At 31.3% G+C, this 11,825-nt stretch overlaps 1 protein-coding gene across 1 annotated transcript; it reads right to left on the bottom strand.

Moving 5' to 3' along the window:
• Positions 1-288: 288 nt before the first annotated feature.
• On the bottom strand, positions 289-11,402 carry LOC106472198. The gene is made up of 4 exons (XM_013932825.2): positions 10,541-11,402; positions 8,811-8,921; positions 6,384-6,568; positions 289-5,134 (listed from the first exon to the last, which is right to left on the bottom strand). Exons 1-3 carry the CDS (start codon positions 10,685-10,687, stop codon positions 6,386-6,388), a joined length of 441 nt encoding a protein of 146 aa, XP_013788279.1. The 5' UTR covers positions 10,688-11,402; the 3' UTR covers positions 289-5,134; positions 6,384-6,385.
• Between the last annotated feature and the right edge of the window lie 423 nt (positions 11,403-11,825).

The raw sequence follows: 11,825 nt of genomic DNA on the forward strand, positions 1-11,825 counted from the left end.
AGTCATATATATATATATATATATATGACTGTTAGCCTAATGATAGTACAGTCTGGTAGCCAGGGCACTTGGGGGTTTCAATCCCCATCACACTAACGTGCTTACTATTTCAGTTGTGGAGGCATTATAATGGGTTAGTCAATCCCACTTTGTTGGTAAAAAGAGTAGGCAGTGGGTGGTGTTGACTAGCTGCCTTCCCTCTAATCTGTCATTGCTAAATTAGGGACAGATAGCCCTCGTGTAGCTTTGTGCAAAATTCAAACCAAACTAATAACAGTACAAATCCTATAGAAGTAAAGACAACTTTATTTCCAAAATACCTACTTGACGTTACCCTGTACAAAATAAATTATATGCAACATACCCAGTGTTATCAATACCTAAAGAAAATGCTTTGAAACATAGCAGGAATGTTAAAATCACCTTCAAGCCAAACATGAGTAGGCTACAGTCAATACAAAGGTGACATCTTAAACTTGTGCATCTTTTTAAAGTTAAGTGAGTTTCTTTCTAAGTGAAAATAATAAACATTAAAGTTATAACAAGGAACACAGTTGACATGAGATACGAATTTTTAATGTTACAGCAACAGACTAAATTAGATTAGACTTGTATAGAATTAACATTGGTTCTTTTGTAAATACACTTTCAACTTATTATAAACTACTGTTATAAAAATGTTTTCTATATTTAGTTCATTAACAAACAAGAAAAACAAAGATTTGAAAACCAATACAACATCTTTATACATTAACCAAATCTCTGAAATGAAAATTTCGATACACCACCTGGAAACAAACTAAATGCAATAGTATAACAAAGCGTCACAAAGTTGATTTAACCTTAGAAACATGATCAGGAGATCCCTATGGCTTGTTACAATACACTTACTATTACCTAATGAAGATGGTAAAAAATCTATCACACACATTTACACATCTATGTACTTCAAAGTACATTCAAACAAGGATGATTGTTTAACACCAGTAACAACAAAGTTTGTTTACTTATCATCATATACCAACCATTTCTCTGAGCATTAGTACGTTTATATTCATGTATGTGTAGTAAATAAAACATGAAGGTTTTATCTTCCAACTTACACAGAACACCATCAGAGTATAGCTAAACACTGAAAATAGGCCCAGCCCTAAAATACAAAACAGAACACACACTTTCAATATTTTGACTGTGGGTGCAACATTAATAAAGAACTTGGAAGATAAAGAATAGACTAGCTTCCTGGTTGAGTAGGAAGAACTGAAAGGACTACATGTTTATATGATAGGTAGAGAGGTGAAGTCCCTAATTTACAAAAAACATTGAACCAGATGTCTGGTTGGCTGGGAGATGAGGCACATTGAATTCACATGATGACAGTAGAAGGCAACCCTCTCTCTTGTCAGTTGAAATTATTTATACAAAAACTTTAGTCTTAAAATTATGAACAAAATAATAGTTGTGATGCAGCCTTTAAGAGCATATGAAAATTTTCTGTCCAGAAATGTTTGTTAAAGAGTGCAGAAGATCAGTGTAAGTGAACAAAATGTAAAGTCAACAAACAAAATTTTGTGAAAGTAATTTACAATTGTACTTTCATTATAATATTTTGAAGAAAAACTTTTTGATAAATCCAATACTTACTGATACAAAACATGATTATTCATTTACATATTTGCCACAAACTTGTCAAAATAATCAGCAGATACTGGAAGTTAAGGATCATGCAACATAATCAAAGAAGATCTATGGAAATAATTACCAGTAAATATTTCAAGTTAATGATACTTAACAATATGACACATTTTCGATTCATTTTTAAGGTGTGTACACAATTTCACAGACAATATTTATTTACATCAATGATTTTGTAAGTGAAACATACAGAACCACATGGCTGATTTAACATAAGTTCTGAGAGTGACTCAACAGTTGGCTATGTTAACTGTTAGTATTATTAAATAAAAATCAGACTGTCTTTCTGTATAATAATCATGGATTATGTATTTGAAATGAGCCTTTCTTTGTTTTAGCTTAGCATCTCGTATATGGTACAATGAATAAAACTTGGAGATATCAAATTCTGGTATGATGTTCTTTCGATGGTTAATTTTCAATATATTTATCATTCTGACTTTGTTTTTAATGCCTATTTCAATTCTGACCAGTTCTCAAGAGTCTTCAGTAAAATAACTTTAGCTTAAGTTTATTACTGTATCAAGTTTGTACATAGATTTATGTTGTGAAGTTTATTAACCCTCTTGCTATGGGGAGGTCAAAGTGCATGTTTCAACTTTTTACAGAGTTGCATTCAAAATTTAATTAAACTATTTTATTATCAACGTACAAAAATAAATCTGGCATCAAAATACGGTTAATTAATCAAATTTTAATGTTGTACAAGTGTTACTTTCAGAAGGAGATATTTAAATAAATTCTCAATCTCCTCTTGTAAATGTGTTGTGACATTTGTTTACTATGACTTGAAACATCATCTATTTTTTTTGTCACTCCTCTTTCATATCCCGAGTTTAATGTAAATTACTCATTATAGTATAGATATTACTAAGACATAAGACTTCAATCTTTTTTGTTTATTGAGATATAAACTGGAAAGTTGGATCCATTTGCCATGCCCAACCTATAGTATCCTCTCTCGTAAATTGCCAAATATTTTCTCTGCTATTATATCATTTATAACCAATAAAAAGACAAATTTTCAATTTGCTGAATAATGCTACTTTGTTTTCAGTTAATTCAGATACTGACTGAAAGTTGCTATCACCAAGTTCTGATTGAGTAGCTAAGGTAAATTATTTTAAGGCACTTTACACCTTAGTTAGAAACCAGTTAAATTATAATAGTTACAGGACATTGTTTGTTTTATAGGTGTTATTTTATTGTCCTCTGACGTGCATATTTCAAATAACAAATCATTTAATGTACTGTTATCATTACAAAAACAAAGTAGGCTTACGTATCATCATTGGGCCGACAACAAAAAAAATGAGGCCAAAAGTAAGTACAAAATTTCTTATAAAAGTAATTGTAATGTAAAAATTTGGAAATTAATTAGGTTAGTTAATAAACAGTGATGATAGAAACATTTCTCCACGAGATATGCCCGAGAGTAGCTCGTGCATAAAAGCATTTGATATGATTTACAGCTTGTATCAAGGGATTATTAGTTAGACACAGAGAATAAAATTAAATTAAAAACAGATGTAAACTGTTACAAATGTTAAGCTATTTAGGATAAATAATTGTAATTTTCTCTTGCAATCTGCAGTCATTCTAGAAGAAACAAAGGGTTACTTAGATATATTTTGTATTTTTTTGTGGTGATTACAAGTTGGGACAGAGGAAATATAGCTTAATGAAAAACAACTTGATATGCATTTAGGATGTTTTAGAGGTAAGATAAAAAACAAAATATATATCACCTTGCGCTTGGACTGGTCAAGACTTTTACTCCCTATATTCATAGATGAACCTTTAGAAAAATACTTAATTAAAAAATCTGATACTTTGTGTACAAAAGACTTAATGTTTACTAAACGTTTTATAAATTTTGTTAAGATACATATATCACATTAACGCTTTAGTTATTGACAGGTCAAAATGTGGATGTCATGCTTTTTTAAGAGAATCACATTCAAAATTTATTAAACTACTTTATTATCAATGTATACGAATAAACTTGGAATCAAAACCTAGTTATTAAATAAGTTTTAAGCTCTTAATTGTATCAGGAAATAATTTTTAAAAATCTTCAACCTCCCCTTGTATAAGAATTGTGACATTTGTTCTCTAGGTTTTCTCTCCAATTTATTTACCGACCCTTCGAGAAATACACAGTTTAATGTAAGTTACTCATTATAATATAGTTATTACTAAGGCAAACCATACTTTTTAGAGCCTTTGATCTTATTTGGTTACAGAACCATATACTAGAAAACCAAGCCCATTTGTCACACCCACCTTTCGCATCCTCTCTTTCTCAATTTGCCAATACTTCTCTCTGACGTTTAGTACTGTATTATTTATAACCAATAAAAAGCCAAAGTATTATTCTATCAAATTATGTTGTTTTCTATAAAGGGAATTTTCTATTTCGTCATTCAGTTTCAAATCTTTTCTCATACGAATCACATCAATTAGCTTAGCTAAATTGTTAAAGGCTCTTATCTCATAGTCAGGAAGCCAGAAAAATTATGACAGTTACAGGACATGGTTTGCTTTTTAAGTGTTGTTATTCTGTGTTCTTAAGTGCATTACTTACTTAAATAAGAAATTATTTAGTGTAGTATAAAAAGTAGGCTTAAGTTTCATTGACATTCGACAGCAACAACAAAAAAAAAGACAACCCAGGTAAGTTCTACACTTTTTGTTTGTCATGTGTTTCTTTATTTATTATTATAGAATTAAGTGAAACGTATTAGGTTAGATTCAGTAAGATAATGAAAAAAATATAAATTCTTCACAATGTATGCTCGTGAACAGCTGTCAAGCGGTTTAAAGCTCATGTAGTAAAATTATTAGTTAGACACGGTTCAAAAGGTCATAAACTCTGTCGAACTGACCAAGCCCGTAGCAAGAGAGTAAAAAAAGAGTATGGATACTTTCATGATTGCTTGGTGGTTACAAGGTCAATCAAAAGGATCAAGCCTGTGTCAAGAGAATATTTAACTGGTCATACTTCACAACTGCTCTGGTTTTGTTAAATAACTATCTTCAGAAGGAACTTGGAAGTAAAACAGTAATATAAAAGCTTAATGAATTTGACATTGACATCAAATGGATGAAAATTGGATGTGTAGATTTAAAGAATAAAACACACTCATGACTTAACTCACACAAACGTGTAGTTTTGTTCTTCAATTGCACATACTCCATTTTAGAACAGTGTTATGATTTTAAATAGTGAAAAACAGTTATAATACTGCTAAGAATCAGATTGATAAGTATGTACTTGGACACTTGTTTCACTCCATAGTTTTCTTTTACAGTTATTTGAATGTTGCTAAAGAAATGGAGCTCCTAGATAAGAGAACAAACATGAAGTGGTATGTTCTGGCTAGATGACTGGTCAACTAAAACACCAGAGGTCACTCCTGTTGACTTAGCTGGAAAACTAATTAGAAAAAAATAATAATTAATTGGATAGCAGCACACACAAATAAAAATTATACATATAAAATATTTAACTGCAGTTTCTTTATGACTAATAAATCACTTTATTTCAAAAGACGATTTTGCAGCTCTAGACAAAAAGGAAAATTTGCTACAGTGTTTATGTAGATTAAACCTAACTAGGAAGAAATGCTAAAAATAAAATTACTACTTTATGTGGTGCCATACACAAATAATTTATCTTTAATTTATCATAACTTTTACATTTAGAATTTCTATTAAAAATCAATCATTCATAATATTCAGTCTGACACTTATACAACAAAAACACACAATTCTCACTTAAAACAAGCTCTTTCAAGTCCAAGTCGAAAGTTCTAAACACTCCTGTATCGTCACAGGTAAGTCTCGATTGGGTTCTCTCTTGTGTTACCTTGCTCCTTCCTTACATTTGTCTTTTCACTTTATTCAAATTCCTAATTTTTCTATTCTAAATTTTACCACCCTATATAAATCCTTACCCACTAAGCCCAACTCTGAACCTACACCAGTAGTTACCCTCATCTTTAACATCACACAGTGGCAGATACAGTCTGCCCTTGATCTCTATCCACTAAGTGAAGCCAGTATCTAAACTCACCTTTAATGACACAGAGTGGTAGCTAAAATCTGTACTTGATGAATATCCACCAAACCTGACTACAAAGCCAGACCAATAGTTAACCTCACCTTTAATGCCACAGACTGACAGATACAGTCTGCCCTTGATCTCTACCCACTAAGTGAAGCCAGTATCTAAACTCACCTTTAATGCCACAGAGTGGTAGATAAAGTCTATCCTTGATGCATATCCACCAAACCTGACTACAAAGCCAGACCAGTAGTTAACCTCACCTTTAATGCCACAGACTGATAGATAAAGTCTATCCTTGATGGATATCCACCAAACCTGACTATGAAGCCAGACCAGTAGTTAACCTCACCTTTAATGCCACAGACTGATAGATAAAGTCTGTACTTGATGCATATCCACCAAACCTGACTATGAAGCCAGACCAGTAGTTAACCTCACCTTTAATACCACAGAGTGGTAGATAAAGTCTATCATTGATGGATATCCACCAAACCTGACTATGAAGCCAGACCAGTAGTTAACCTCACCTTTAATGCCACAGAGTGGTAGATAAAGTCTATCCTTGATGGATATCCACCAAACCTGACTATGAAGCCAGACCAATAGTTAACCTCACCTTTAACGCCATAGACTGGAAGATAAAGTTGGAGCTTGAAAAAAAGTTCCTGGAGCTGGTTGGGGAGCACCTAAGCTCAGGGAACCCAAATTTATATGCTCTGCATGTGGATTTTGGTTTTGAATGTTACCCATCATATTCCAAGACTGGCCTTGCAATTGCAGTGATGCCATTTGGTTTTGAATCTGTAAGAACAGTAGGATAAAAGGACCTTTGTCTCGTAATTTGTTTTCATTGTGGTTAAAAGGAATCATACTATTATTCTGGTCTGTATTTCATCAAATGAAGCAAATAATAGTACTTAGAACTTTTGTAGAAAAATTTAAATATTAAACCATGAAGCCCGGAAGCTTAACAAAACATTTGAAAGTTAAATAAAACTACAAAATGTCCATATTATTTTGCATCAATGACATTCATGATTAAGTAAGCATTTTGAATCACCCATGTTTACAGAGTAATCTCACCACTAATAACTCAATAAAAGAAATGACATCTATCAGACACATCCTATATTCCTTGATAAATATTCATTATTTATATTTTGCCAGTTAGACATTAATATATATAGACATACACTCTTCGTTGTAGTGGTAGGTATTTTGGTTTAAATTTGGATTCCTTTCTCCAAAGACATACACTCACTTAAATACAAAACTTTAGAATGTTTACAAAACCCTGACTGACATATCTACTAAAACATTCAATGCTGTGGTTGCTCAAAATGTTATGTCATTAACATCTATTTCACATTTAAGACAAAAGAACAAATGATACTTAACAATGCCTGGGTTTACAGTTTACAAACAGAACAATGTCCAACAGAAGCTGTTACAACAGATCACAAACCCCATTGGTCAATAACAGACACTTGTAGTTCAGAAAAGAAAGCATGAATTATTTAACAATGATTTGGTTTACAGTTATAAACAGAACAATGTCCAACAGAAGCTGTAACAACAGACACCATTGGTCATTAACAGATACTTGTAGTTCAGAAAAGAAAGCATGAATTATTTAACAATGATTGGGTTTACAATTATAAACAGAACAATGTCCAACAGAAGCTGTAACAATAGAGTGACTGGCAGTTACTATAATAAGCACCCTACACATTCATATTGTAAAATCCAGAGAACAACGTTTCGTCACATGCTTTGCTTATCAATCCTACGATTTGTCAAACGTGAAATACAGCGATTGGAATAACATGGTACTGAAACTAACACCTTCTACTAAGATTGGCTAAAAGTTTTACAAATCCAGATGCTGTTTTATAAAGAAAACAGACTAGAAAAAGATTCAGATACCAATCATAGATGGCAGGACCAACACTAAAGTGCAAGGAAAAACTTTAAATAAAATGTTGAAAAAAGTTTTCTTCTTAGAGGGCGCTTATTTACAGTCTCAAATGTATTTTGGGATTTTTTTTTATTAAATTTCTCTTTAAACTTCATTAAATAATACAATTTTATACAAATAATTGAATGTTATGCTACTATTTACATAAATAAAATTTGAAATCCAATAGAAGATAAGTTATCTATAATTTTTTTAATTCACAAAGGTGATTTTGCCCTCACAATAAGACAAAATGGGCCCCAGTAGGTAAGGGGGTTAATAATTTTGCTATATGAAAGGGTTGTGACATATTTCTCTTACCACTCATGGTAGCATTGTACTACAAATAGTTAGTTCACTATGAAACAAGTATATGTAGATGCTAAATAAGCCACTGCATTGGTATTTGTAAAATAAATTCTATAAAGTGCATTGAGAACCATTTGCTAAGAGTATGACTGTCAAGTCAGTCAATATGGTTTTCTCTAAATAATAGTGTGAATTAATTCATTTCCATCTGGTCTGTCAGTATGACTTTCCAATCTATTAAAAGTTAACTGTAAGAATACCTTAATTAGTTTCATTACTTCTATGTGGTCATTTACTGGTGGTCACACTTGATATCATGCAATTTAAATAAGGTGACACAATGGAAATTCTGCTCTAGAGTGTTAATATTTAAAGCATTTATTTCTTTGAGAACAAATTATACTGAACATGCAGTGCCTACAAATCTGAAGAAATGTATTTCTATTTCACTTTCTGCTGTTAGTTTCATTTTGTATCTTTCTTTTTACCCCAATTTTTTCCATGCAATCAAAAATGGTTAGTTGTCACTTTGTAAAACTTGACTTAAACAAATTACCAAGTTGGCATCAGCAAACAACTGCTATTTTTATAAAATATGTATGGTCATAAAGAAACTTTCCCTTTTAATTTCATTTCAGTGATTTTTAAAACTTTTAAGCTTTGCAAGTCAAATTTAGTTGTGTTAGTTTAGTTAGAAGTGGATGTTTACTTGGAAGAATAATGTTACATTACTATGAAGACTAAAAAATACAAGAGAAAGACAGCACCAAAACCAACCTGGCCAAGTCTAGGTGTTCCTTGGCCAGGGTTAGAAAGGCTTCTATCCAAGACAGCTCCACCTGGTGGACCAATCCCCCAGGGGCCAAAAGGGTTAGTTGAAGGCACAGCCTGTAAGTAAATACAAGCATTTGGATATAAAAGAAGTATATTACAAGTTAAAAAATTATTCCTTCAAACAACTATGAAAACAGTACATTCAAATTCAAAAGTTACATTTTTCAAACCTTAAGCAGAAATACTACAGAGAAAATATGTATAAGTAAAACACCTTAAATATCAAGATAAAGAAATTTAGTATTACAATTAAAACAAGGTACGAGTAATGCATCTAGACAAAAGGGTAAATAAGCAAATCAAAAAATAAAACATCAAGACAAAGATATGCAACACATTTCTCAATATAGAAATAACAAAACATTAAAAGAGAGCATAAATAATAGAAATAAAGACACTAAGTATAGAAGATACATCTGTAAATATTACAATTAAAACATTCATCATTAATAAAACACTTAAAGTACATCAAGAACAATATAAAATATTTATTCTGATATAGAAGCTTGACACTATTTGATTAAGTGCTCTTTTAGATAACATCAGTGGAATAAATATTGATCATAATATCCAACATTAATCATGAAACTTTCAACAACAAACTATTACACAAAAAATGGAACATTAGTGAATTAGGAATTTGAACTTTTAAATCTAAAATAGATTATGAACAAAAATGCAGATATATTTACAATTTTTAATGAATGATATTCAAAACAGGTGGACCTGTGATCTACTCAACTTACACTAAAAGCACAGAGAAGTTAGGTGAAAAAAGTGGGTTTACTCAACCTACACCAACAGCACAGAGAAGTTTAGTGAAAAGGTGGGTTTTACTCAACCTACACCAACAGCACAGAGAAGTTTAGTGAAAAGGTGGGTTTACTCAACCTACACCAACAGCACAGAGAAGTTTAGTGAAAAGGTGGGTTTTACTCAACCTACACCAACAGCACAGAGAAGTTTAGTGAAAAGGTGGGTTTTACTCAACCTACACCAATAGCACAGAGAATTTTATTAAAAAGGTGGGTTTACGCAACCTATACATCTCAGACAAGATTACAAGAGAAGCCTTGTAATAACAACTTAGAATAACTCGGTGAAAATAATCTGCAACCAGAAGACAATATTAACCACACTTATATTTAGGCTTAAGATTTTAAGATTATGGTGTTTTTTTCAAATCTTCCATAATTGTAGTTTATTACATATTTTATTTTTTTACAAAACTCTTGTCACTTCTTATGTTAAGTAATTATCTGAAGTTAACTTAACGAAAATGATTTTTTAATATCAACTTGTTCAAAAAAATGTCACTTGTCTCTCCATTGGCAACAAAGTAATTGATAAATCTTTACTGAAGAATTTAGTAACTTGATAAGGATAACTGTTTCTTAGCATACGCATACTTTTTACATACAAAATACCAATTTGCTGCTACCACTCAATATAAAAAACTTTTCTACACTTTTATAAAATGGACTGAAAACCTATGATTTGGATCTGCCAAAAAAGTTGAGGATGACATTTTTAGCTGCTAATGCAAGTCTTCTTATAACAGTTCGAAATATTGGCTTAAACTCAAAAGACAGAAATGTTCACAATCCAGTGCACTCATCTGTCTACATTTTCTCTTAAATAAAAAACTTGTGAATGTTATGAACTACCCTTACCTGTGGTACACAATTACTCTGAAGTGGAATTCCTATCATTCTATTAGGTGTACCCAAAACTCCACCAGGTGGAAATCCTCCCATCATAGGAGCAGTCTGGTACATGGGTTGTGGTGCATACACACCTCCAGTAGCTTTTAAAATCATGTAAAAGACACTATATAAGAATAGAATATTTACTGTACTTATATGCCCTCTGTAGGGAAAAGCTTTGAAAATATTTAAAAGCCAACATTTATTCTACAAGCATTCATTCTGTAGGAAAAACAAAAGTTTTAAGAACCATGAAAACAAAAAAATCACATGAACAAAATTTAAAGAATGTAAATCTTATGCAAGAGAAAAGCAGCTTTAAAATTTATAAAAATATCTACATGTACACAACATTTGCATTTATTGTACATCCAGTCACTTTTTTTTTCCTTTGAGGAAATGCTTTAAAAATAATATGGAAAAAAAAATATACATTCATACATTTGTTGTATCTGCATCTCGTTTGTAGGAATAAAAAAAAAAATGGAGCAAATCTTTATGTTAAGACTCACCTATAAATTAATGTACATGTTTTTAAATAATACTACTTGTTTAGTTCCAGTGTAAAAAATAAAAGCTTTAGGGATAACAAAAAAAAACAATCTGCTGTGTGGTCCTTACATTTTTTAACGTACGAAGCAGAAAAAACTAAACATTTAGCATTATCAGACACTTGAAAAAAACATTTATCAAAAAATAATACTTAACCCTTTCGGGACGGGGCACAGGTGAAAAGCCAAGTCATCTTGTTTCTTGACCCGCATTCAAAATTTTATTGAACTACTATTTCATAAATTTCTGTCAATAAATTTGGTATCAAACTGTAGATTATAATTCAAATTTTAGTACTATATATTATTCAATTTCTTAATTTAAAAGTAAATAAAAAAAACAAAAGATAAATGCAAGTTTTGTGTGTCACGTGGTATGTTGAATGAGCACCGGTTCTAATTAGGTGCTTGTGAAATCAAAATACTAAGTCTAAAGTTTCATATGAATTAAAAACTCAAATTACAGATATTGACAAGCTAGAATATAAAATAAGAAAGTCTTATCTTTTCTGTTTGCCAAAATGTTGCTCATGTAATAAATCAAACATAGTGGCACCCTGCCCACCTCTTTCCATTTTTGGAAACACTCCCTTATATATACTTACTTCTATATATGACATGAATAACCAATCAGAAGCTCAGAATGATCCTCTAGTGGTTTTCTCAGCCTTTCGAATGTGGCTAGTGCAAATTTTTTCTTT

The sequence above is a fragment of the Limulus polyphemus genome, unplaced genomic scaffold (genome assembly GCF_000517525.1).
Source record: "Limulus polyphemus unplaced genomic scaffold, Limulus_polyphemus-2.1.2 Scaffold5152, whole genome shotgun sequence".
Lineage (NCBI taxonomy): Eukaryota > Metazoa > Arthropoda > Merostomata > Xiphosura > Limulidae > Limulus > Limulus polyphemus.